Source organism: Rissa tridactyla, chromosome 2 (genome assembly GCF_028500815.1).
Source record: "Rissa tridactyla isolate bRisTri1 chromosome 2, bRisTri1.patW.cur.20221130, whole genome shotgun sequence".
In the NCBI taxonomy this organism is placed as follows: domain Eukaryota; kingdom Metazoa; phylum Chordata; class Aves; order Charadriiformes; family Laridae; genus Rissa; species Rissa tridactyla.
This window is the reverse complement of record NC_071467.1, coordinates 125432387-125459775: the sequence shown is the minus strand read 5'-3', so window position 1 is coordinate 125459775 and position 27389 is coordinate 125432387. Positions and strand designations below refer to the sequence as shown.

Here is a 27389-nt window from a genome sequence, read left to right as displayed (position 1 = left end):
GTACAGGTATATTTGGAGGAGGCTGTTTCCTCTTTTTTTTTGGGTGACACTTTTGACGTTCGTATTTCGTTTGAGTAGTGCCCATGTCAGTAAATCAGAAGTGTCTTGAGCACGGATGCACAGCAGCCTTTGCCCCGACGCATGTGCAGGCAAAGAGGAGGCTTTGGGGGCTGTTTTTTTTTTTTTTTTTAAATTACTCCAGTTGTTCAGCATGGTGAGACAGTTGCTGCACGAGAGGGTCATTTTTGTCCGTTCGGGCCATTTTGTTTCCTGCCCTGTCAGGCTGGTGGTAGGAGGGTTATTCCATCAGTGGCTGTCGGTGTTGATTTACATGAAGCACTGGATTAAACTGGGGTGGCTGCAGGGGAAGCGACCAGTCTTGGCTTCCCCTACCTCTTTCCAACTGAAAAATGATCACCGAGTAAGCCGTATAGAGACCATTGAACCATCACAGCTCACACTTCCCATCCGTTGAATTAAACCAAAATAGGTGCCATAGACTTCTCACAGTTCTGGTTAGCATCCTTGGCAATTACCGCAGAGCTGGGCATTGCAATTAGGGAAATATCAAAGCAAGAAAGGGGCAAGTGAATATTACCATAAATTTTCTTCTCGGCAAGTAAACAAACGCACACATGCTTGCCATACTTCCCGTTGCAAAGATTCAAGCAGTGTTAATGATGAGAAGTGTGGAATATAAAATAGCAGTGTTATTGATAACTTAAAAGGTTTTAATTGTCTAAACAAATAGCTTTAAATTCTTCTTCTGTGTCCAGTAGCTTAAGGAAAAGAAAGAAGTGAAGAGTTTTTACTTACCTCTTTTATGGTAATATTAAGTATCTTCTAAATCAGAGGAGCTAACCTCAGGATGGGGCTTGCCTGTGCAAGAGAACTGTGCAGAAAGCTATTGCCAGGGGTTACGTGATTAAGGAGGCATTTTTCAGTTCTGAGTGAATTTGAGATATTTTCATAACATTAGCATCTATAGCATGTTGGGTGTGCAAGGAATTTATGACCAGCCCTTGCTGACTGTGCCTGCCCTGCCACTCCCTGATGATATGGCCAGAAACTCTCCCAGTTAACTCTGAACGACAGGGGTTTTGTCTTTTGAACTACTCGCGTTATCTTGAAGAGTGCATCCAGGAGAGCCAATTTTATAGCTTACCATGATTGCATCTTTAGACAAATGCATTGTGGGTACAGAGCTATTGTCTGCGGTATCAAGTTTACCGCTTCCCTGTAGGGTGTAAACATGTGGCTGGTTGAAGAGTTTTAACCTCTCAAGGCCTCCAACAAATACTAAATTGCTAACTATTCTTCCCTAATGCTACGATGTTGACTGAAATTTGACCCTGGTGCTTGCTGAAATGATTTTCAAAATCTGAGTGAGAAGGTTAAATAGTGCTGTCAAATTTCCAAATGTCTGTTGCAGCAATACTTTCGCTGAATATCTGTGGGTTGAGCTCTAAAATGCTTAAAGTAACCTTCTTTTTGTTTTTTTTTCTTCGTTATTATATGATATTATCTAAAGCTTGTTTTTTAGTGCAGACAAAGAAATTAACTTGGTTTTTGCCTTTCTTCTGTGCCAGGTAACCTTGCCATTTATGGCTGTTTTTCTCTTTTTTACTTGCCGAAGGAGGAATCCAGTCAAATGGTGTTCCTTAGGTACAAACCGGACCTCTAGTTTTCTTTAATTTCTGTTCAAGATCATTGTAATTACTTGATTATTTTCACAGCTGTATCTGAATAAGAAAAAAGTGCTGTAATTGGGAACTTTTACAAGTTCACAACTCAATAACCTGATGCTGGAACTCTTCCACCTGCAGAAGCCTCATTAATTGCCGTAGGAGTTCCAGCAGCAAAGTGACCTGGGTTTCAAATTATTTCTCTTTTTACATGCAGCGTTCAAACTAGAGAATCTTCGCAGTAACAGAAATAAGTGGGACCTTTAGGCTGAGAGAGGCTGTTGGTTGTTGGATGCGTGGTTGACTTCCAAGTGGATCTGTTAGGAAGACTGTTGTTTATCCAACTCATTACTACATCTGTAAGCCCAAACCATTTTTGTTTGAGCTTTTTTGTAAAATCTAGGACCTCATTTCCTGAATGCTGTTACTGGTTCTAGTTTTGTTTATTTTGGCCTTAGTTTGCATTATTTAATTAGTTTTTATTTAAGAGATGAGTCTTATGTTGCAAGAAACAGTACTAAATTATAATAAGACTGAGTCTTTAAAGATGCCATACTCCAGCCATAACTTTGAATTTATTTTGTTATTTTAAAGCAACGTTAGTGCCTGTCTCTAAGGGTTATGGGAAGCTCAAAAGTTTATTTGATTTCTTTTTTTCTTGATTTCAGGGCTTTTTCCGCAGGAGTATCCAGAAGAACATGGTTTACACATGTCACAGAGATAAAAACTGTGTTATCAATAAAGTTACCAGAAATCGCTGCCAGTACTGCAGACTACAGAAGTGCTTTGAAGTGGGAATGTCCAAAGAATGTAAGTTGTCTTCAGAAACAATTTTTTGTTTATCATATCCTATGATTATGTGGCAGTCCCAAGGAAGAAAACTATTGTGCAGTTATGTGATCGAAGCCAGTATCTGCATTTGTAGGCAGAGACAGGAGTATGAATTTTATACACGACTTCAGGCCTGTAGATTGCGAGCTTCTGAGTCCTTAACTTTACAGTCTAAATGCCATCAGTTAAGAACTTCTAGTGCAACACTGCTTGTGTGGGGTGGTCACCCTGTGTGGGTGCGAGAACGCCCAGGTGGGTAATTTCGCCAGGTTTTCTAAAAGAACAAACCCACAGAGACTTGCTTCAAGATTGGATCCTAGAGCATCTGCTCTAGAAATGGCTTCTTGGGGCAAGGGCGCATGGGGAATAGCACTGGCTTCTTAAGCTCGGTTTCAGTCCTCTCTCTGCCCTGCAGACCGGCTGGTGGCTTTGCTGGGCTTGGTTGTCAGCCTGGGCTGTCATTTCGTGAGGGCTTCCCCATGGCGCAGCACGCAGCAGCCTTCTTCCTTCACCTTCCTTCACCTTCTTCCTTGTACCTTCACCCTTGTGCCAGTGAAGGTGCTTGTGCCAGAGGTTCTTCTTTTAGTCATAAGGCCAGTTTGTGCCATTTTACAAAACTCATGGTACAACAGCCTTGAGTCTTCTGTTCTTACTGTGTTTGGAGCTTGCCCGAAAGGTGAAACAAGGTGGTAAATCCTCTTCTCAACCTGCGAAGCCAGAAAACCTGACTGTGTAAAAGTGCTGCCAAGTGCACAAAAAACCCGAAGAATTTTCCTCTCCCTTCTTTTCTAGAAATCTCTGGTTTGCCCTTTAAATTAACATTTCAAAATATTTAGGTGGAAATCTGTGATTTTTCTCTTTTTCCAGTTTATTGATATCCCTGTCATGCATGAAAATTTAGCTAAAATTTAGCCATTCTCAAATCCCTATGGAGTAATGCTGCTGAAACTTTCTCATTTTTGATTGGAGTGATTGCAGTAGCAAAAAAAGTCTTTGGTGTAGTGATTTGATTGTTGAGAGTTTTCACCTTTATCAGTGATGTTACCGATTTCAGTAGGTCAATTCCAATAATAAACACTACTAGGAATTTGCAGTGTGGACATAAGAGAGGGAGCAAAATTGCCCAACACCGCTTCTTTACTTTAATTCACCCACAGGAGTTCCTTGGAGAGACTTTTAAGACCAGAGAATAAAAAAAAATGACACTGATGATACATTTACGACTGAACTGTGACTTAAATCAGTTCTCATCCTCAGCATTTCTCCTTTCTGAATTGTGTGGGACTTTCCAGTAGTGCCTTTCTCCGTACTTGGGCAGGAGCTGAAGGGGTCCCAAAGTCACACTCGTCCCTGCTGGTTGCATCCTATTTCTCTCTCCCACCTTCCCTTTCCTCTCAGAGAAGAAGCAGAGAAAGAATAAGATACATCTTTAGGACCACTTTGCAGTGTTTCCAACTCCTTTTCCTGGAAATCTGAAACTGTGGTTATTGAAAAGGGCTGACATCAATTTTCAAGCAACTGGGGAAGCTAGGAAGTCTTAGGATTTCCATGATTTCACTGTCCTTGTTGGGTTTTCTAGTTTTCTTATGTGCCTGAAGTGCACTTACCTATACTTATGTATCGATTTACTGTGGAGACCATGATGGGAGTAAAGGAGAAGGCAGGCCAAATAAAACGGTGCACAGAGATGTAAGAATGAATGAGGACTTTATTGATAGATATTTGACCGCATACATATCTGTGCACATGAAGTTTTTCTCCTTGGTAAAAACAGCACGATGCAGTTTGGAAGACGAGAGAAAACACTTTTCTCACCTGAGGGCTTCTTGGTCTTGAATTCATAAGGGTTTTATTGTTGACGTGAAGTAGTAATCTTATTAAATGCTGTAACGTCACATCAGAGTAGGTTTTGGAAATATCAGCAGTATTTCTAACATGTTAACCAGAGTTGCTTTTAGGGTAAAGTAGAAAGACTTGGTGCCTTTCAGGTGATGGATTGTTTTCTCCCATAGGATCGCTGGAGTTTTGCCAGCAAGAACTAAGGTTTTGCTCTGCCTGTTTCTTTGGGTGAACTGAGTGAAATTGCCCTTTGGCAGTTGCCTTTATCTCAAACCACTACGGGCAGTAAAAAGGGGGATAGGAGGTTGGAGGGGGAACAGAGGGGAGAAGTGAGGGATGTCCTCTGGCTGCATTTCTGTAGAAGGTGTTTGCAAAGGAATAGAGAAATTATTTTAAATGTCATCAGTTTGAACGCAGCGTGTCTTGTCTTCTGGGTTTAAGAACTAAGTCTGAAGTGATTCCGTGTTATCCCTTCATAAACAGGAGCTTTTCGTCTCTTAAGAGATTTGAAAAACTATTTTCTTATCTGACCTTCTTTCACACATGTCTCCAGGTTTCAATTCTGTTTCTTTAGAAGTTTGTGTAAATAAAGGCACATTTGTCAGTGGGCTTTTTCTTACCAAACAGAGGTTTTTCTTTTCCCCCAGCACCTTATTCACATTTTGGTTTTCTGTCTTCTTACAGTCCTGTTACCTTGTAATGTGAAAGCCATGAATAAAGGACAGAAAAAAGTATCAGAGGAATCTCATAGGGAAACAAGCCTACAGTGCTCAAACAGGGAAAGTACTTGTGGTGGGCAGCTGCAAATAGGAACCCCAAGGTCTGTTCCCAGGAGCTAAGGAGGGGTAAATGCGGTATTTCAGTATACAGAATAATCTGTGCTTAAATGTTACAGTCCTGTGTTTATTTGTTCTGCCTCTAAAGGGCATGCAAAAGTACTTGCATATGCGACTCCTTCTGAGTTTAATGAGCGTTACACGCAAACATCCAAACATCCGAGATGAGAACTGGCTGCCCAGCCAGTGTGATAAGTAAGGTTTTAAGAATGGAGGTAACAGTGTTTTGGAAGAGAAGAGGTACCCCAGTGTTTCTTCTATGCTTTTATCTTCAGTTTAGAGAATGAGGTGAGATGATGAAGGAATGCACCAAATTTGCATTTCTTTATGGGTTGTTTTGTTCGTGTAGGGGAAAAAAAGTTATCTTAGACTCCATGTTAGTCCCCAGATCTGATCAGGAGAGGTCAATAACAAGACTGCCTCCAGGGCAGGAGTGGAGCTATTTGCCTTGTGATAATATCTGCAGGACCCGCTGAAACTGGATCCCACTAGTGTAGGGACCTGACCGTCTTTCATTGTGCAGCCGCTGTCGCAAAAAGTTTGTGCTCCAAATAGACAAGACAAAGGGTGTGAGGGGAAACGGCTTAGCGATGACTGTCTTATCATCCTACAGCAGGGCAAAACACAGCTTGAAATAAAGCCCTGCCGCCTTTCATCTGATTCCTCTTCCTTCAGAAACTGCTGAGCTTGTGTCCCTGCAACCGAAGCTGCGGCTCTTGGTGGTACCAGCCTGGAGCCAGCCCCTTGACCGGCAGCACATCAGGTTTGGGGTTTGCTGTATGCCTGTCCCACATCAGTCCATACGTAGGTGCTCAGGAGCGTGTAGGTGCAGCTGGGGCTCTGATCCCCACTCCAAACCGTTTCTATGGTTCTTACCCTTCCAGCCTGTTAATTTTTTCAATTAACTTGTGGAGACAAAGGGTGATCACACAGGATTTGGGTTTTGGTTTTTTTTTTTGCTGCCGTTGAAGTGAGAAGGCTACTAAGGCTGACAGTGGCTCATTATGTGATGGAGAGCCTTAGGAAACTAACCTTTGCCCTTCTATTACGTGATCTCTAAGCTGATGTTGAAGCACCATCCTTGGCCTGACCCCAGGTGTCAGCAAGCAGCACACTGTTGCCTGGATGCAGGGACCTCGGTCCTCAGGAGCGGGCGAGGGGTCACGCGTACAGCACTGCCTCCCGCAATTAAGGGAACACGCGGGAAGCTGGGCAAAACTCTCCAACAATAATGGACTCTTTCAAGCAGGATGCTGGAACATAGGCTTTGTAAGGTGAAGCCTGCCCTTAATGAAAACCTAAAATGGATTTATTGGAGGGTACCAGGAGGAAGAAAATGGAGCTTCCTTCTGCCACCACTGCTCAGCTTAGCCCAGCAGCTCTTCCACTTCCATCCTCTTTTACAAAATTTGCAGGCTGCAAGGATTGTCACTGTGCTGGATAATCTCGCGGGGTCCCCCTCAGACACACACCCAGCCCACGCACCAGCGTGTGATGCAGAGAAGCCCTCCGTACTGGCATGAACCTTGTCTGCAGTGAGCTCTAATAGAGCAAAATTATGTTTATAAAGGCACAGAATTATTGTTCCAGATTGCTTCAGTGCACTGAAGCAATGTTCAGATTTGTAAATCTGCTTACAATTAACCTCCCTGGAGGGAGGGAAGGAGGAAGGGAGGGAATGCAGGGGAATTACCATGAAGTGGAGAGAATCCAGTTTTTGTGATCCATATTTGGGTTTTTTTTTAAACTTGCTCAGAAATGTCTGTTACTCTTTGTCACAGACTTCAAAGTCTTATAATATTTAAATGTTCATGCTTCTCGAAACATATGATTACATTCTGCTGCTGAACAACAAAATGAATTGATTCACTTATTTTAATTCTGGTTTAAATTGGCAACCAGAAAGCATCGACTTGAAGAACTGTCATGTTTGTATTTTTTTTATTTTATATTCCTGTTTCATTTTCTTTCAGACCCCTTAGTGAAGTGCAATTCCATCTCCAATGACTGATAAGGGAGAGCTAGTCTAAGTAGTCGCATTTGAGAAGTTCATGCAGATTCCACTGATGTAATTTTAAAGTGAATTAATTAGAATGCGTGAAATCTTTGTTTAGACGCTTTTACTGAGAACTAAAGTGGGGTTTTGTTCTGTTTAGCCAGCAGTAAGCACGGGATTTAACAACTGCTTCTGCTTTGCTACGGGCTAGATTTTTAACTAGATGCCTAAATACCACATAGTGGCTGGGGGCTTGTTCAAAAATTCCAGCGTGGTTGCCTCGCCTGCTGACTCCTGACTCGCCTTGCCTCCTCGAGAGGCACGAGCTAAATATCAGAGTGGAAATCACAAAACCCTCCATGCTGTTCTGGGACTAATTCCTCTCTCTAAACACTACAAGCCGATTAGACAAGTTTTCCTATCTTGAGAGGTGAAAATTATGAGTCTTTTTACAGGGGCTGGGAGACCTTGTATTGTAAGTGCGTTGAAGGTGGAAGATGTAAACTGTGAAAATACCAATGAAATTAAGAATTTGAGTATATCGATAGTGGGGAAACGGTGATCAAGCCTTACAGATCGCAGATTTTTTTCATTTTGTTCGTTAAGGTTGGGGTTTTTTTCAATTGCTGATCAGACACAAATGCTTGTACTTATTTTTTCAGACTGACAAATTGGGAACTTTTAAAAGTTAATGCCAAGTGCTCAGTATCACTGATGGTGAGGTTTTTTTTTAAGATGAGAGCAAAGCCAACATGAAGGGTCTTCCTGCTACAAAAACCACAGTGCTCTAGTGTTGGTCCGTCCTCTGCCAGAGATAATGCACACTTTGTTATGCTGGGTGGCTGAAAATGATTTATATACAATTAAAATTCTCTTGTAGGGAGCTGAGTTCTACTTGTTGCACATTGTTTCCCATGGTTAAACAAACATCTCTTGCTTTTCACATCGGTTTGAAGTGATCAGAAGAAGCAGATTGGCTTTTCTTTTCTCCTTTTGGGGTCTGCCTCTTTTGTGTTTCAGCCTTTCCCCCTGATTTTGCATGGCTTTCACTTGCCAGCTTTAATGTTTAAAGGAGCAACTTAGATTGAACGTTATTATTCATAATTTACTCTATGTTCTGTGAAGATGGTTATGTAATAGCAGTAATTGCATCAACTCACCTAATGAGCTTTCCCTCCAGTGCCATGTACAGCAGATTAATAGCCCATGAATTCATTTGCAGCTCGTTGTGTTTCAGAAAAGTATTTGAGGCAGCAATTAATAAACTGCTAAAGAAAATAACATAAAAAATGATTTTTTTTATTATGTTAACTCTCCAGCTGAACAATTTATTGGCACCTTTCATGATGCGGCTAAGTAAATTCTCTCCTAATTCCTCAAGCAAAGTGTGATTAGTGAACCCTGCTCAACTCAAGATTGTTTGGTAATTAGTCTGATCTTTATATCCTAAAATGTTAGGGGAAAGTATGAATAGCATCCTAAGGTTTGCTTTTTCTTCTGTTCATTGCCTTTCAGGCATTACACAAATAGCTGTAACTTTAAACCATAAACACGCTGGTGCTGCCTTTTCCCCCCCCCTCCCCTTTCTTGCATAGAAAACCCATAATTGTGTAAACTAAGAATTGAAGACCCCAGCCAATAAACAATCCCTGGCACTGTTTCTGTGCTGCTTGTTGTTGGCTCCAGCATCCCGTACCTCCCAAGTGGTGGGACGGAGCCCAGAGCAGGGACGTGGAGAGGGTCAGGGGGTGCTGCTGCCCTGCAGGAAGATAAAACAGGGGTCGAATGCCACTGGGGAGGAAGATGCCAGGAGAAAGGCACAGAGAGGGAAGAGAGGGCTGGGAACGTCCTGTGTTTTGCAGTGTCAGAGGGAATGAGGTGATTGAAGCAGATGGGAGAAGAGCAGCAGTGAGATGCCAGGGCTGCGGCCACCTCTGTGGGAGAAGTGTCTAGAGGAAGGGGGAGACATGGCTGAACAGGGCCCATCTTGCCAGGCTGCCCTAGAATTATTTTTTCCTTTTTTTTTTTTTTTTAATGTCTTTATCAAGTTTTTCATGTTTTACATCATTTCTTGTTCAAAAAACCCAGTTATCTCTCCTCCTCACTTTTATCCAAAAGAAGCACTAGGCCTTGGCTTGTCTTCAAAAGTGGTAAAATATATATATATTTCAAAACCTTTTCCCTCATTTTGGGCTCTTGAGGACTGAGTAAGCATAAAGGGAATTCCTTCAATAAGCTCATACAGAGATTGATTACATGTCCTCAGCTGGAAGTTACATTAAGACTTATTCACTAAGGTATAGCTACCGTGGTGAACTTTTCATCGCTCTCTGCTGTCTCTATGACAACACGGATCCTGGCAGAAGTTACCAGGGCTCGTGTGCTCTCCGCAGCCTTTGTCTGCATCCATCAATCCTAGTCCTTGGCAACTGTAAATGTGTGGCTTTCTTACGTTTTTGCTTAACAAGGTGTTTTATTAAAGTTGGGGCACTTCTAAAGTTATTATGCTAATCATTTGTACTGCAGTACCCGACCGTGCTCTGAAAGAGATGTGCTTTACGAAAGGAAAAAGTGTCAATGAGATATTAGTGGACTTTCTGAACGCCTCTTGATCTTGTCCTGGGGAAGAAATTCAGCTGAATGGCACAGAGTCCTTGTACAAGTAACTTTTTTGTTACAGGTGAAACTTAGAGATAACTAGACCCAGTGAAAAGTGTAATGCACATACAATCTTAATTTCTGTTTAGACCCACAGCACACTCCAGAGCAGTACGTGTTACTGCTCAGTGGCTCTACCGAAGTCCTCAGACTTGATCGAACCCTTTCTTCTTTTAAGGTAGCACATTTCGCCAGAGCCCATGGAGTGGCTAATGCCTGCCTGTTGATGCTAGCAGCTCAGGTTTCTATGGTGGCCCTGCCCTGTGCCACCTCCTCCAGAGCTCCGGTTCTTCAGTCAGGAGAGTTAGTGGCACTGACAGAGGCAGAACTTCCCATTTTTTTCATTTCACACCTTCGGGGTTTTTTAGGGATCATCTCCTGCTTTCTTCAGTCAGTTTCCCAGTAAAAGGCATTGAGGGTGAATATCTCTTACAAAGCCACTTCTTGTGTGGATCTGGTTGTTTCTGTGTAATTTTTCTGTAATTTCTTATCCGCCACTTTGTTTTTGGGGTGTCTGTGGGGGGAGTTACAGCATTATTTTGGATCGTACATATGAAAACACTGGCTCCATGCATTTGTGTTGCCATTGCAGGTGGCCTTTGCCTCTTCTTGAGTTTAGTATCCCAACTGCTTTCATGGCAGGAAAAACCCTGGGTTATCCTTTCTGCCTTGCGCTGTGCTGGGCAATGCTGCTGTAAGAGCAGATGGGAAATCTGGAGGTAGCCTGTCCCTGCCCCGGTCCACGCGCTCTGAAGCACAGGGCTGAGGCCACGCTTGCTTGGTCATGCAGACATAACTGCTGAGACCCCAATCCCATGACCTCAAAAGCTTTGTTTCAGAGCTTCCATTCTTCCTTTATGCACTCAGTTCACTGCTCCGTATTCCTCATTCGGATCATTTTCTTGTTCGGGGGCACAGGGCATCTTTGATGCCTCTCTTTCTCCTAATTGCAATTGCGCTGTGTGGGTTGTGCTTTCTATACTGGCACCTTGTGGTTTCTCCGCTATCTCTTTTTCTCCCTTTGAATGCTTTTTTTATTTTTGGATGTTGAATTTGAAGGATGGAGAAATGTCGATGAGATAAATATCAGTCTGGGAACGAGCAAATTGCCAATGTCCTGGGCCTTGAAGCTAAACATGGCTTATTTGGTTGTCAGGCCAACCTGAAAATGTTATCTACAGTAGCCAAGGTTCATGAGAAATGCAGTAAATTGTTCCCAAGAGTTCTGGGAAGTCTGAACTGCAGCAACCCGAATGTGCCTGAAGGACTCTGTCAGAGGAGACACGTATTTGGTCCTTCCCCTTAGAAGAAACATATGTGAGAATGCATACAACTTCCTGACGGTTTTGCCTGCAAACTTACTCTTCGTTTTCCTGGCGATCGCTTTACTGGAGATGTTCTCGGGTAGGATAGGTGCCTCTGCAGAAGGCAAAGGAGCAAAGCCCATGCTGGCCTCTCTGTGGAGAGCAACTCCTGTGCTGATGGCGTGGAAGATAAAAAGCAGGCACTCGGAAACCAGTAAGCTCTCAAAGACGGTTTAGGAAGATCTCTACATAAGTAGATGAGGCCATGGATTTCCCTCTGCTGCTGTCAGGCTCCTACGGCTTGCTTTCATCCGCTCTATGAATTGTTATAGCAGAGGGAGTTTTCCATTGCCGTGCCTGCGATAAGCCGGCTGACACGTTGCAGCTCCTCCTGCTGGGATGCTGGCCCTAGGACTCTGCTCTAAAAATAGCCTCAATTTGTTTTCAGTTTGACTTGGTATCACATGCTCAATTTAAAATACATCGGAACAGTTAATCTCCAGTTCCTCAGCTCTTGCGTGGAAAGTGTACAGGATTTTTTTAAAGTTAGATGGCATACAAGCGGTACAAATAACACCCTTTCTATCCTATGTTAAATAACACTCTCCGCTTAATGCTAACAAAAAGAAAAAGAAAGGTTGTAGGGCATTGGGATTTTTAATTTCCTTTGACCCAAAGTGAACAGAAGTATTTTGGTACTTGTTGGCATGCTTGCATGTTTCTGAAAGCTCTTAAATTTTTAAATCTAAGTCTTAAGAAAAGTCTGTCAATCAGACGGCAGCTCTGAAACTGACTTTAACAAGTAGTAGCTTAAAGCCCTACAGGCGGTGCCTGTGGCTGATAAGCATTTAATCAGCTGCAGGATCATTTCTCAGCGCCATGCATCCATAACCGGTTGCTTATTGTCGATATAAACAGATTTGATGAGTAAATATGAGGAAATTGTCTGACTTTTGGAGACATTTACCTGAATTTTGAGAGTTAAAGCTAAGTGGAATTCTTCCTTTCCCCTGGCAAAAAGTGCAACAGAAAGCAAACATGCTTTTAGTTGGATTACAGGCATGGTTAGTCATCTGACAGACAGTTTTAATGGAGTCAGAAAGACATGCTGGGGAAACATGCTGACCTACTTTTCTTTTCTTACTTTCTTTCTTTCTTTTTTTAAACTTTTAAGCAAGTGAAATGTTAATTTAAAAACTCCCCATAAAGTTAGATTTTGCTGACGGAGCTCATTTTGTAATTAGTTTATTTACGCTTCTGCTTGGGGTATGATAGATGGTTTTGGTAACGGAATTTCATCAGGTTGTTTTTGTTTCTGTTAGGAAATTGGGTTACATCGGAGAAATCCATGTTCTTCCCCCTTCCCAGGACAAGGCAATCGGCTTCAAGTTAATGAATGATTTAAGTCCAGTCCTCTGAGGGAAGACTTTACAAACCATTTAAAATGACAGACTAACAAAGCGTATTACGTTTGTATCATTTTCAATGCATTATATTTTTAAACATTTTTCGTCTTTAAACGTGTGGGAAGAGGGATTACCAGCAGGTTGCGTCATGCATTTTGCATTTGGGATTGTTTTTTCCCATGTTAAGTAGGTCGATGCTCCACCATCAGTCTTTTCTTGGAGGCAGAACTCGATGTATTTAAACCTGGGGAACTCTGAACCGTAAAACTTGAGAGCCTGGGAAGACTGCATTGAATTAAATAGGAAAACTTAGCAGTGAGGGTGGATTAAAACATCACAAACAGGAATACTAAATGGAATGATACTGGAAGATAAGGGAAAGCTTTTTAAAAATGCTGCAGGCATCACCGCACTCCCTCCTTCAGCAGCGGGCACACGTGCAATTCATCAGATGGCTCAGGGGTGCCGGGTGGCTGCCTCTCTGGCGGGGAGATGTGCTTTACTCCCTTGGCAGCAGCACATAGTTTTGGTGAAGACATCACCGCGCGGTTGAAGGAGCGGGAGAGGTCGTCGTTCCTTGATCCACCAGTTGATCTAGATTCACCTTTTTCACCTGCTCCATCTTCTCCTATTTCCATCGTTAGCAGGTTTCCCACTGTCAGTCAGCCCTGGTGGAATGGGTGCTGCTGCAAATCCTTTGCTTCTTCCCATCTCTCCTGAAAAAAAGTTCTGGTTTCTTTGGTTTTATTCTGTTCTTCTGGGTTTTGTTCTATGATTCTGACTCCCAACTAGCTGATTACAGTTTGCATTACGGAAATAGTAACACAATGTAAGAGAGGTGGAAAAAATGGAAATTGCCAGGAATTGCAGGAGTTTATGGGGAGTAGTATTACTTTTCAAAGAATCCAGAAGTTACATGTGCTCTTGTGAAGCATAGTACTTTTACTTGCTTTCTTATGTTGTGTACTTTTAGAGGATGTCCCCGTGGCAGAGTAAAGATTGAGATGTATTTTTTACCTTTTAAAAATTTGGTATAAGCACAGGCTTTAGCTATTTTCTAACCTAGGGGCATCGGTAGAGGAGGCATCAGCCCAGGAAGACAAATCTGCAGTGAATGAAGGTCCTTATGTGATGAGCTGCTGCACCTTGCGTGCTCAGCATCCCTTACTGCACCGTAGCTGCGTGAGCTGCTCCTTACGTACAAGGACTGTCTTCCCCCTGTTTCACTTGCCATAGCACTTCTGGGTGACCCATGGCATGATTTATTTTGATTCTAGTGGAGAGACAGTGGAGAAGAACTGCTCAAAAAACTGTCACTTCTGAAATTTTATCAAAGTGGGTTTTTTTCTGATCCAGAAGAATCATTGATACTGGAAGATGGAGCATTAGGATTAGTGAAGCTTGAGTTACTCTCTGGCGATACTGGTCTGTCTTTGTTGGGCAGGGAGCAAGCCAGGGCTCTTGTGCTTCAAATTAATGTCTCATAAAGATGGATGTGGAAGTTCAGAGTTCAGTGTGTATTTGGTCTCGTAGTCCACACATATAGCGCCATGCCGTCTGGTTATCCCATTGAGAACCTCAGGAATCAGACCCGTGCAGTCCAGATCCCTGTTACAAGTGACATGGAGAACTGTTCGTTCATAAGAGGCTTTTGACAGCCTCCTTCTACAAGAAGGGTGCTCAATTTGCCCCTTCTTGTAATTTGGAGGAGAAGCTCGGTGCATACTTTTTTTTTCTCTTTGATTGCCTCTTCAGGTGAACACTGCTGCTAAATCAGAACACCCAGAAAACAATTTTAAGCTGAAAAGACTCAGCATAATAAAAAAGAACAAAGGCAAGAAGATGGTTGATACTAAGCTAAAGAAACCCCATTGTGTTCAACCCTCTCCCATAACAGAGTGAAAAAGTACACATAAGAAGAAATATTTTGTTCCTTTAATTCTGCAGAAAGCTTAAGTGCTGCTTGTCCTAAAGAGAACGTCAAAGCCTTTTCTTGGCAACTTTTCCAGTTGTTTTCTAAGTCAGTTACAGCTATGCACATGTTTATTATGAACATTTTTCCCACTAGAGTTTTAAGCATGGCAAGGCGTAAACATATATAAAACCATACCGGCACATCAGCTGCCTCCCACAGGGTATGCAATATTAAGCCCCATGTGTTTTGGGGTCTGCTTTCGTGGATGGGGGGAGTGAGGTGGGAGGATAACCCTGTGGTTAATGGGCCTTGCAGTAATGGAGGAGGAACATTTTAAAATATTCTCTGGAAATCAGGATGTGGGAAGAATAAGGCAATTAAGAGGAATCACTAGATATCCTGTCCTAACAGGTTATTATATATATTTTTTAATGAGTATTTAATCTCTAATGCTCTGTGATGGATTAGAAAAGAGGGGGAGTCAGGCCTCTTTCTGTGCATACTTTTATGTTTCCCCTTCAGTGAACATTTTCTCTGGGCGAATTGTTTAACTTGCACTGGTTAGAGGTGTTGCAGCACAACAGAGCTTCGCTGGAAAATAACGCTGGGTTGAATCCCAAAATGCCCAGTTGTCAGCATCGTGTTGTGTTCAGATTTGCACAGTCTCGGGATGAGTTACAAAGGGGGCCAGGAGGGATCCTTGTCAGTTCCTGCCCTCCACGCTGTGTGTCCCAGGCCCCGGCAGACTTGTGTGCGCCGTGTCTGCTGCACAGCCTGGGGCTGGTGGGGCAGTCCTGCAGCTGGTTGGGGAGGTTCTTTCAGGAACTGAACAAAGCTCTGCTTTCGGAAATCTGAGTTTTCAGCCAGTGCTTCTCACGGTCGTTGTAGCCCAGGAACAATATCCTGAGAACCTCATAAAAAGCCTTTTGTAAGTGCTTCTTGCATCAGGTGCTTGCCACAGTCTTGGAGAAGACCATCCTAGCTGGAAGGAGGTACCAAACCTGTATATGATGAGTTCAGGGCCCAGTCCCTGTTGAAGGACATGAAAGATTTGTCATTGGCATCAATGAGATAAGATGGGGGTAGAAATCTCTAGTAATGCCAGTTAATCCTATGCTGGGTAGTTGTTTGTAATGTCAACTGGGGACCACCACCCTCATTTAAGTAAGGCCCAGCTGCGTGTTGAATTCAGACGCCTCACCCCAGCCCTTGGCTTCCCTTTCAGACGTCATCTCACGTCCAAGTTGCATCCTTTGTTTTCATAGAGAAGTCTGGGAAAACTAGGTCAGTTTATCCAAGTAGAAATTATTATTTTATTGAGTTAACTCTGTGGTGACCTGCTGCTTGTTTGCCTTCTCAAAATGAACTCCCTTGTGTGCAGTAAGTCTTGCGCTGGAAGTTGCAGAGGCCTCAGTAATCACTTTGATTTCAAATCAGCAATAAAAAGGCTGCTTTTTTTAGTATCTTGGTGCTTCCCAGAAACAAGTGTCTGTCTGCTTTGCTCCTTGTATGATCACTACATCAGGCTGATCTGGTGTGCTGTGAAAGCACTTCATGTGAAAAGGTTACGTGCTGGCTTTACTGGGGATATTTAAAAGATCTTACGGAGAAATCAGGATTTGATGCTGCTTGACCCTGTCTGGCAGAATTAAGCTCTTTAAGCCAGTCCTGTAGTTACTAGCACGCCTTATTTTTAAATAATCTGGTCCACTTACTCCTGCTTATTCAGAACTTAAGTCCCAGACAAGAAAGCAATTTTTTTTTTTTTTTTTTAAATGAAAGAGTAGTTGGAACGTATTTTAAAGAACTTCTTTGGCATTGTATATAAAAGATAAAATATATCAAAATAGACAGTCTGATAATTAGGTGCAGGCTTGTGGAGTGATTCATGTCATAACGTGAGTGCTGAAACAGCTGAGGCTGCTGCAGGTGTGTTAAGGGAATTCGACCCCGTAATGCCATGATGCTTCTGCCGCTACATAAAGCAGAGGAGTACAGATGTCGGGAGAGCCTGCTTTAATAGATGAAAAGCAGTATTTCCGCGTGTGAATTATGGATGGAGCAGTGTTTATTAAACACACAAGCAACAGCCTTTGTCTCCCAGGCGCATTTTTTGCTTTGTAGAGTCGCGTGAAAGCCTGCTGCCATCCCAGGCGCAGAGATCCCGGCTGCGAGATCAGGCTTCGGCGGCTGCAGGTTCAGCCCCGCTGGGGCTCGGCGATGAGTTACGCTGCGCACAGATGGAAAGGGCCATCCTGCCGGAAGGAAAACCTGGGACGCCAGAGGCATTTCAGGTGTCTCTGCTCGACGGTGTAGCATTTTGGGGTGGGCAGTGAGATAATAAAGTAGATAAACTTGTCTACCTGTGTCAGCTGCCAGCTGTAGCAGGGCTTTTACGGGAATCTGGTGATGATGCCAGCCCGGCACTCCCGGAGGCTCCTGGCTGGCTTGGCTTGGCCTTCCTGAAAAGAAAAAACCCCCTGACCTCACTCCTTTCTTTTTCCTTAGGTTATGGTTTGTGGAAAAAAAAGATGATGCAATCTTAAAAAAAAATAAAATAAGTACCCCACCCCAACAACAAATCAACAGATTTGCAGACTGTTTATTCCAATTGCTCAGCTTTTGGGAAGGGAGAGGAAGCAAACAACACGCTAAAATGCAGTCGGATGCAATAGCGTTGTTTCAGCATGTTATTTTACCATTTGATAAAACCATTCTTTTAGTATTGCGGCAAAACAATCCTAATGACAGGCACTATTAATGAAAAAATCGCCCCCAGCTGCAGACCAAGCCCATGGGCAGGTGCCGATACATGCCCACCAGCTGCGTTGGACCGCACATGGATATGAGGCTTAAACAGTGAATTTTGTGGCTGATCTTCTGGAGCTTTTACGTCCACCTGGTTAAGTAACACAGTTCTTCCCTTCTCTTGCTCCTGGGCTGCCTCTCCTGATGGAGCAGGTCGTTCAGCTCCAGCCGGCTGGGAGCAGAGCCCAGGCCGGGAGGATGAGCATGGCTGGGGAGCCGCATCCCCGCTGCCCACCACGTCAGGGACCAGCCCTGGCACCTCAGGAGCCAGGAAATAACCTCTTGATCTTAATTTTTTTATTTTACTTTAATTTTTTTTTTAGTAGTAGGAGTATCAACAAGCCTTTGTCCTTCGGAAGGAATTTGCGGAAGCTCATAATGGCGTGTTTTCCACATTAGCTTCAGAGGAATAGGTAAATAGTAGCTGAGCTATTTCTTTGCTTTTATTATCCCTGGCCTAGTGGGAGGCCAGGGCTGCAAGCTGCCGAGGCTGTAACATGGGCTAACGCTGCGATTCAAGACTACGGCTCCCTTTCTTAAAACGCGCCGGGAACAACTGTTCCTCCGCCTTCATGAGCTCAATTTACGGTTACGGGAGGCAGTGAGTTCTTTGTGCTTGACGAAGTACACCGTGCACGCAAAGCCTCTTCAGATGTGTTGTCAGTTGGCAGCTCGCTCGCTCGATGCACCTTTACACAATTGCACAAGGCACCAGGAGGTACAAATGTGAAATTTAGCCTTGGGGGCAAAACAAAGAAATGAAACTTAGATATGAATGCGGTGTTATCCATCTGCAGGTACAGATATTAGACCTGATCTCCTACTACGCTACTGTAGTTTTACACTAATAGGACTCTTCTGTGATCGGTGGAACAGCACCCCTGCAAGACAAAAACAGCGGTGGTGATAAGTTGAGGCTGTTATTTTGAATTCTGGTAAATAACGTAGGATTGAACCCTGTTTGGGGAAAGCCAAACTGCATTCACTGCATGAAACCAGCCGTAATAAAAGGCAGAAATGCAGGTGGCGTGCCGTCTCGGTGTTGCTCCTGAACTTCTGCTCTTCCTTCTGGGGAGCCGTTGCTCGGGGAGCCGAGTGGCCATGTGTGAGCAAAGGGAAAGGGGGTCTTCCAGCTCACCTCCTGTTTTTTCTCCCCTGACAGAATTGTAGCCCTTCCATTTGCTGTCCCCTAAAGTCTGTTTTATCGTATGTAGTCAGAACGCCTAGATTTGTCCCATAGCTGAGACTCATTCATTACATGGAATTAATGTCCTTATTATGGAAAGTTGTTTTGTTGAAGGGGTCCGTTAATGGCGCTGTCAGGAAAGAGGCTGCAATTTGTCATGGTAGGTAGCTTTCCCGTTAGGTAAAAAGCAAGTCGTGTTCTTCTCCTCTGTGCACGTTAGGGTGAGAAATAAAATAGTTGCAGCAGGTTGAAGTGAACGAAGTGCTACAGTCAGGCCAGGCAGCGGGCAGGAACAGGGTGCAGTGTCTAGTCTTAGTGTACAGCCGTGCGCTTCCCTGGCCATCAGCAGTCCTGGATAATGCCCAAAAAATTGGATTGATGACTTTGGATAACCCCAGCTTCTCCCAGTTGTGAGGCATCGTGCTACCATGACTGTCTCCTAAAAGAAATTAATGTAATATCTGTAGATGAGGAGACTGGTTTACCTTTTGGTGACCCTGGAGAGAAAGGTCAGGTTCGGGGTATTTTTGCCTGTAATTGGTTATCCATAAAGAGTTAGTGTACTAGGCTTCAAGATTGTAGCTCAAAAGGGCAGTTGCTTTGAGAAGATAGCTCGAAAGGGCACTTGAACAGCTGAAATCAGACGAGACAGGTTTAATGGCCTCTTAGTGACTTCTGACTGAAAGTTCAGAGTTTGAAATTTAGAGGTTTTTTCTTTACCCAGCCTGTGGTAAAACAAATGCCCTATAGCTTAATAGAAATTTAATTTCAGGCTTAGTATTTAGAAGCGGTTTTCAGCTGCTGTATACGGACTTGGTCACTTCAGCTGTAAGGAAGAGAAAGAATAATCACATTGTGTTTGTGGTCTTGTGTATTTTTAGCTAATGTGTTAAGACACTGCAATTCCAGAAAAGCCATCTTTCTGTTCCCCAGAGTATTTCAGTTTAACCAGCTGTATGCAGAATTTTATCCAGACTGCCACAGAAGCTACTAGTAAATCCACTGGGATTTTGAAGCTGAAACAGTAGACAGTAAGCACAATACTTCATTTCCCTGAGGCTTTTAGTTTCTTGGGGATTCTTCCATAGGCTGGCACTGGGAGGTGGGATAGCCGCAGAAGCCCCCGGAGTTTGGGAAACCTCCCACGGTGGAGTGATTGATTCCCAAAGCTCCTTCCCATTCCTGCACTGGGCAGGGAAAAGGGATGATTGGCAATATCCACTGGGTGATGCTATTACTCTGCAAAACCTGTTGCAGGTGGCATGGTAGCTCTTAATAAAAATTGCAGGTTTTACATTTAGAGTAAGGAAGTGATGGATTTCATGCAGAATACAGGGAGAGATGGGGTAGGGCATGAGCAAGGAGGGAATGACAGATGTGGAGATTAATTCAACGGCAGCGCAAGATGCATGGGGACATTGTGGGATTTGCCTATGGAGATGCTCCATCTCTCAGATGGGAATTTCTGACTATATTAAGTAACTTGAGGTGATGCCTATGTGAAATACAGACGGAAACATATCAGTGAGTAAATTTTGTCTTAGTCAGTGTATAGCTAGGCTGTTTCCATTGCAGATATGTTGGTGGGCCTTCATAGGAAATATTAATGATCTATTCTGCCTGCAATTGTTAATGCTAACAACCTTCAGTAGCTCTTTAAGCATCAGCTGCTAAGGGTATGTGCATTATCCTATTTCAGACTGGCAATTAGTTGATGATATTAAAGCACTTTGAAAATGGAAATCGCAGGGCAAATACTATTTAAACAGCTTATCATTAAATGTATAATCCAGTCTCTCCTCCTACTTTGGTTGCAATGTGTAGGGACATGGTAAGGCAGATGGAGTCGTCTGCTCTCCATTCAGCCCCTGGTGTGGATTTTGGTCTCTGTACATCCTGGCTCCAACTCAGCTGCTCCCCTTTCCGTCTCTTCTGCCAGCCCATGCCCGCGTGCTGCCAAACACATTTTCTTCTAGTTTTGTTCGACTTGTTTGCTTTCTTTCTGGTTTTGCTACTTCTTAATTACTGATTTGTTCTTAGGACCTGGTCTTTTTGGAGGGGGGGCCTGTTTTCATTTGTATTTCTGGAGTCCCTATTTTTATTCTTTAGGCAGTTGTTATTGTGTTTGCCATCTTCTGCAGAACTTGAAGCAGTCCTGAAATACTATAGTCAATACAAAGGTAGGCATTACTGGTATATTCATAGACCTGGGAACAGTTTATGGGCTTTTGTTTTGTTGGTTTTTTTTTTCCGGCTGAAGCACTTTATGGAGCCATCTGCAATATTCAAGCCAAATGCACCTTTAGAACCAGTTTTTTTTACCTTCAGCTGTGGTTTCACATCTTGGATTGGCAGTTCTAGATATCCAAAGTGTGATAGATGTTGGCTTTGCTTCTGGATGTCTTAAAATCAAAAAGAGAAAAAAAAAAGGCCTTAAATGATAGTAAAGTGAAATAATAAAAATAATAATTTAAAATAAATTTGAAAAAAAAAAAGAATACCAAAGCCATATCTTTTAGCTGTCTTCAAGGGTTATTTTTCTCAGCCTGTTATTCTGCATTGGCTTGCCAATTTTGGTCCTACATCTGAGTTCAGTTAGTATTGTTTTTCTTCAAGGGACTAGAAGCTCCATTTTCGCTCATTCCATCTACTAATATTTCAGGGATGTGACAATATCAGGTGCCAAATTTCATGTCAAAAATAAAATTTTCAGGCTGATGGAATCCTTGAAACCACAGATCAAGTTTCAGGCCAGTTAAATAAAGCTGTAGAGCATCCATTTGTATCTTTCATTCATATAATGAAACCTGTTCTTATAACTCAGTTCTTGATATATTAACCCCGCAGTTATCCTCATACATAAATGGGAGATGTGTTGCTTTCGTCGGTTATAATAGGATATAACCATATAAATCCCCTGTGCGTGAATGGAAAAATAGAGGCCCTTAGGCTATAGGTATCAAAGGTCTCCCCTATACTTACAATAGCCTAATAAGGTTATTTTGGAGGCATAGGTAATTACTCACAGACTCCCTATAGCTAGTGATTCATTGTTCACTACTGAAACATTTCTAAATGAATTATGTTTTAAACAAGCAAATCCTTGGCCTTGTCTTTTATGGGGGGGGGGGGGGGGGGGGGGGGGGGAAGAAGTGGAGGGACACAAAATTCCACAATTTTCTGTGTTAAAGCACACCACTTGCTAGTTAAAGGGTCCCTCATATTTGAACCAATTTAAATGTACCATCGTGCTTCTTGCTCTTTTGATTCCGTGAATGTGTATTTCTGAATTTCACATTTTGATGAAAATATTATTGTTGTCATTAATTTGATATTTAGAAAAGACTGTGGATACAAGAGCTCGGTGCAATGAATAAAACAGTTGGAGTTAACTGTCCCTGGGGATAGAATCAATCACTGTTGTAGAAGAGGGTGACATTTAAAAAAGAAACTCAGAAGAAAATGTCATGCTTAAAAAATTAGATTTAAACGCACTAGCTCCTGATTGATTTTTATTGCACTCAGATGGATACACTGATTGATTATCAGCCTTACAAATGTTTAGTACCTTTCTCACTTCTCTAATAATCAGAATAATCTAATTTTCAATGTCATTTAAGTTACCGTATTCAAGGTTATAATAGATCATATTTCTAATAAAACAGAGCAATTATGTAATGAATAATACAAAGCAGTAAGGCAGAGTTCAGATTCACCTTCGTAAAAAAAAAAAAAAAAATTAAAAAAAACTACCACCAGTGGCTGGAAGAGCCAGCGTACATGAAGGCAGCCGGCAGGACAATGTCCCCTGGATTTGGGGTGGTTTTCCCTGTTGTTGAACTGAAGGTCCTGGAGCGTTGGTCGGGGCGCGTTTGCCATAGCTGAACGTGATTTCTCAATAGGAAACCAGGGGCGGGCTTGAATTCTGTAATATATGTGCTCGCTCTGTGCCTGGGGAAAAACGATAGCGTGCCAGGTGCTTATGAAATGCCTTCCATGATTGTTTCTCTGTGCTCCCTGTTAATTTTGATACGTGTCTGTAGAGTGATACTATCTCACTTAATTTGAGATGCTTTCTTGTGGCAATTGTACCCGACAGCTGACATGGTTGATTTCTCTGAATCAGCTACAAAATATGTAGTTTCCAGTGTGTTTCGCTTTTGTACTCGAAGCCCCTTACATGACTGTGTACTTGTTATTGGCTTTGTCCATTAGAAATGAGAGTTTTGTATTTGAAACGTGCTCTGCCTCTGATCCTTCTCCATACGTCAAAGCTCAGTTTTGGCATGGGGATTTGTTTTAAGATAGTTTCCTGTTCTTTTTTAAAGACCGAGCAGTTTTGCCTAAAAGAAAACGTTATTTCATCTGGAAATCACGACCTAGGAAAGCCAATCTATTTCTAACGACCTGGTGTTCTGCATATTTTAATGCTATGTTTGGCTTGCGTTTGCATTGCTGCTAAAACCTGAACAGGAGCCTTACCATTCTGAATTGGTGGTGCGTCAGTTTGTCAAGTGTGATTGTCTTGCTTTCAAGATGGTTATTTTGTTCCTTTTCTGGAAAAATCAACCTCCTTGAGGTCCCTCATCTCTCTGCCCTCTTCCACCAGCTCCTGGGCATGGGAGCCATGTGTGATGTGCAGCTGGATGCTGGCTTTGTCCGTGGGGTGGGAGAGCCTGGTCCAGCAGGAGCAGTGGCATCGAGGATGCTAAATCTCTCTTGGTTCGAAGTTTTTCAAGGTGGCTGTTGTGAAAGACGTCCTTAGGGGCTGCCATTTGTCACCTTGAGCACAGTTTATTGAAGGATGATGGGGAGAAGGATGACGCACGGTATGTGTGGGGCATTTATCCTGAGGGATCAAACTTGGCAGTGGCAATAAATAAGTGTTTTGCATATTTGACTGAAATGGTCCACAGCTGCTAACTTCTGCCAGAATTAGACATTTTTAGCAGCTGCTGCTGGAATTGGAGAAGTCAGAGTGTAAAGGAGATGACCAAGACCTGCGGGTTTCCACCCTAGCAAACAGCTTGGTGCTCCTGGAAGCCCCGGGTGCAGTGCTTACCATTGTCCCTACCACCCGCCTGTGGCACCACTTGCCCGCGATGTTGGGCAGCCCAGGCTGCCTGGCATTGGGCAAGGGACCCATGGCTTCCCCAGGTGCAGGAGAGCGAGTCTCTGCCCGGAGGGGAGAGTTGGCAGATCCGCAGCGGCCCTGCCCCAGCTCACCTCTGATTTCTCTTCTCATCAACGCTCGCAAACAAAAGGAGTCTTTTTTGAAAACCTACCCTGCGCCCAGTGCTGTGCAGTTACTGACTTGCTCTATGTGCTTTATGGTGCTTTTGAGATTTGTTAGCTTAATGAGTAACTTCCAAAATATTTAATGACAAGAGAAGTGTGGTTTTACAGGAATGCAAACTAACTGGAAACACTAGTAGTTGTCGCTACAGGAACAAAACCAGTTAACTAGTACACAGAGCTCTTCAAAGGTCACGGGGATCTCCGAAAGGCAAAACTGCAATCATAGCATTTCAAGTCATGAATTTATAGCTGATTAATCATTATAATATATGAAAGGTGCTGTCTAACTATCTTCTGGGCATCTGGGGAAGCAAAGGTTATACAAGTAATTGGAAATACTGTGTTGCGAGCTTCTTCGCTGGGCGGGTTTGTGCCACCTTTGACAAAGGGGGGTACGAACACTCGCTATTCCAAAATTTTACCTGATTATCTAGAAACTGCCTAAATGTCTTGGGCTGGATCCCAGACTCTTCTTAGGCCAAGCGGTGACTAAGTCTGGTGGACCTGCGGGGCTTACGTTTAAGACTGGATGATTCCCAGCATTACGACATGCTTGAAATGATCCCGCTCAAGCAGGAGAATTGCTGCGTGGTTGCTAAATGAGAGCACTGGGGTCCTCCGAGAGATGTTTGTGTCTTTCCTATACTTAGTTTCATCTATAGCAGGCCCTGCTTTTCTTGAAAAACACATGCATCCTTCCCTCCCGCAGCTTTCATGCCCTACCCATCGCTTCAAGCAGAAGAGGGAAAAATGTGCCTGAGGCTGAGGAAGGCAGTGGCAAACCTGGGGTGAGGGGAACAGAATGGATGGGAGAAGAGATGATGTTCAGCCCCTGCACCATCCAGGTTATGGGGGATGGACGTTTGAGGGTAGGGGGCTGCTCCTGAAAGCTGAGGCAATGGAAAGTGCCTTTGCCAGCTTATGAACCCTGCCGCGGCTGCCTGGAGGTTTCTGGGTGTGGAAATGCAAGTCCTGGCGTGTGTGTCAAGGGGACAGGGGAGCAGTCATGGGAAGATGGATTGAAGTAGACGTGCTCAGGCGTGGGCGTGCGTTGCTCAGCCGTCCGAGCAGCACCAAGACGTGGCTTCCTCACGTACAAAGATACACCTTTTTTCATTCTCTTTCCCCACCACCTTGTTTGTTTGGTTAGGGTTTTTTAACTTCCAGTATTTCTCACAGGGCAAGAGAGCTTCCATACTGTCCCCTGTCGGAAGCTCTTAAATAATGCAGCCGTTTGGTCAGAATTTAGTGGCACAAGTAATGAAATTCATAACCCGAGTTTTCTACGGCAGCATTAACTGTGACACAGATTCATCACCAGCATATCATCATTAAAAGGCAGTGGAATTGCATCGGGGATTGATGTGATCATATGCATGTAAAGATCAAGATACAAAAAGGTGTGATTTATGTAATATAAGCATAAGCTGTAATCGAAAACCTTTCCCACATGCGGTATGACAGTTCCTGTTCCCAGAGCAGTGATGGCTTTTAAATTTACTGGGTAAATGTGTGTGTTTATATGTTTTTATTTAACTCTTTTAAACATAGTGTTGTCTCAATCTTTTTCTCTCTCTCTTGTTTTTGGTTTTTTTTTTGCATTGAATTATAGTTGTAGTTGAATCTGCGTAATAGTTCAACGTTACTGCAATTCTTCGTATTTTTGGAGCCTGAGTGTTATATGTCAGCACTTTATTGTTTTGTCTTACAGGGAATATAGAAACACTGATGTGTCTGATGCAACCTTAGCAAAGACAAATGTTGGAAATATAAAAAGTATACATAAAAGAAGGTGATAAACGTTATTCAGGTTTTATTGTTATTACAAAGGCTATCAGAATTGTAGAAAAAATTGTATCAAAATTTTAGAAAAATATAACGGTGAATAGTTTTCAGGACATGTTAATTCTCCCCTTCCTGCCCTATAGTGATTTGTGCCCCAAAAGAAAGACGACAGAGCTGGGCCAGTTTGGTGGTGTGAATTGACCAGCAACTGTTTTCTCTGGTGGCCTTTGGAGGGGAAGGGACTTCAGGTACAGCTGCAGAGGGAGCTGTGCCGGGGTAGCACGGGAGCGGTGGTGCGGTTCCTGACAGAGTTATCTCCTGGTCTCTGGGAGCTCTTGGCAGCTGCTCCGAAGCCTGGCCTAAATAACGTTTGTCTTCCACGAGGAGTTCAAAGCTATTGAGATAAGTAGTTTTTAGGCCGCCTGTTTGGCAAATTTGTCAATCAGCTCGTAGAGCTATAAGTAAATGGGGCTTTATTACAAAGGCTTATTGCTCTTTGCGGTTGTGTAGGAGTTTACATAATTTTCTAAGGAGCTCTTTTATCTCCCAAGTACAGCGGCGATTAGGATTTACTTCTGAAGTGCAGTGGCAGTTTGGAGCACTCGAGACGTATGTGTCGGTCCTGGGTGTTTTTTCAATGCAAGAGACTGTATTTGCGCTCTGCCCTGGGGTCCAGCGAACAAACTGGGGCATTGGCTTTAGGGGGATGTTTGTAAAAAGAAAGGGAGGTCTGACCCTCCACCCCCTAAACCTGGAACTAGATGATCTTTAAGGTTCTTTCCACCCCAAACCATTCTCTTATTCTGTGAAAGTCAAATCTTTAGCGAGAAAACCAGAGCCGTTCATCGCATGGAGTATGTGCCTGACGACCCTGTAAAGGAGCAACAATATTCACTGCACCTACCCCTTGTTTTCTGTTACACATACTATATTATTTCTGTAGATGCCCCTGACTCTGCTGCTTTTCTGCCCCACCATTGTCCCATGTCGCTCTTCATGTTCTCTCAGAAATGACGCATCTTGAACCTGTGCTGTAGATGAGCCTGTATCAAAACCTCCTCTTTCTCCTGAAACATTTAATGTTTGTCTGCTCTTTGCGATTGTTTGTGGTTGACAGACATGGAGGAAGCGACCACAGAAGACTTGGTGCCATGGAGAATGGGCCTAGGGAACCTATGAGGGAAAAGAAGTGGCTCTGGGTGTCTCCCCTTTTTGCTGTGCTTCCCTCCTTACCGCACAGGGAGATGCGCTTTCTGGGGCGGGACAGTACAAATAAGAATCGGCAGATCTTTGGCATCTAAAATCCCTGGCCATCCTCACGTGCGCCCAGCCCACCAGCTGCACCCTCAGAGTTCAGGGCCCTGGTTTAAATATCATGAGGTTTTGAACACCGCTGAATGTTAGGATTGGTTTTTATTTGTCCAGCAGCGTTTAGTCTTTGGGGCGTTTAATATTGACACGGAGTCTTTGGGGAGAGGGATTGATTTTGTTTGGCTTTGTTGTAAAGCCTTACGCATCTGGTTATGCTTAAGACGTTAGCTTTAGCTAACAACAAGCCTCTTGATAAAATTCACAAGTACTGGCAATACTGCGGACATAGACTTATCTCCTGGGCACGTTTTGTAAAATTAAGCTATTTTCATTAAAAGAACAAAGAGTAGCATGGTGATGGAGCAGCTGTCATATTTTATTACAAAACACAAATATGTGGGAAATCAATTACAGCACGAGTGCTGCACAATGCATATTTCCAGTAATCCCCCACGGCCAGGGGAAGGTAGAAGGCTGATCTGAGTGCAGGAGCAGATGGCAAGCAACTTTAGATAGCTTCACTGCCATTTT

General features: G+C 43.3%; 1 protein-coding gene across 3 annotated transcripts in view; it reads left to right on the top strand.

The window, feature by feature from the left end:
* Positions 1-27389, top strand: part of RARB (retinoic acid receptor beta) — a 333745-nt gene that overhangs the window by 282713 nt on the left and 23643 nt on the right. For all 3 annotated transcript variants that reach the window (XM_054190690.1, XM_054190691.1, XM_054190693.1), the window contains one exon: positions 2354-2495. In XM_054190690.1, coding sequence (XP_054046665.1) covers positions 2354-2495 — 142 coding nt within the window. The remainder of the gene's footprint in view (positions 1-2353; positions 2496-27389) is intronic.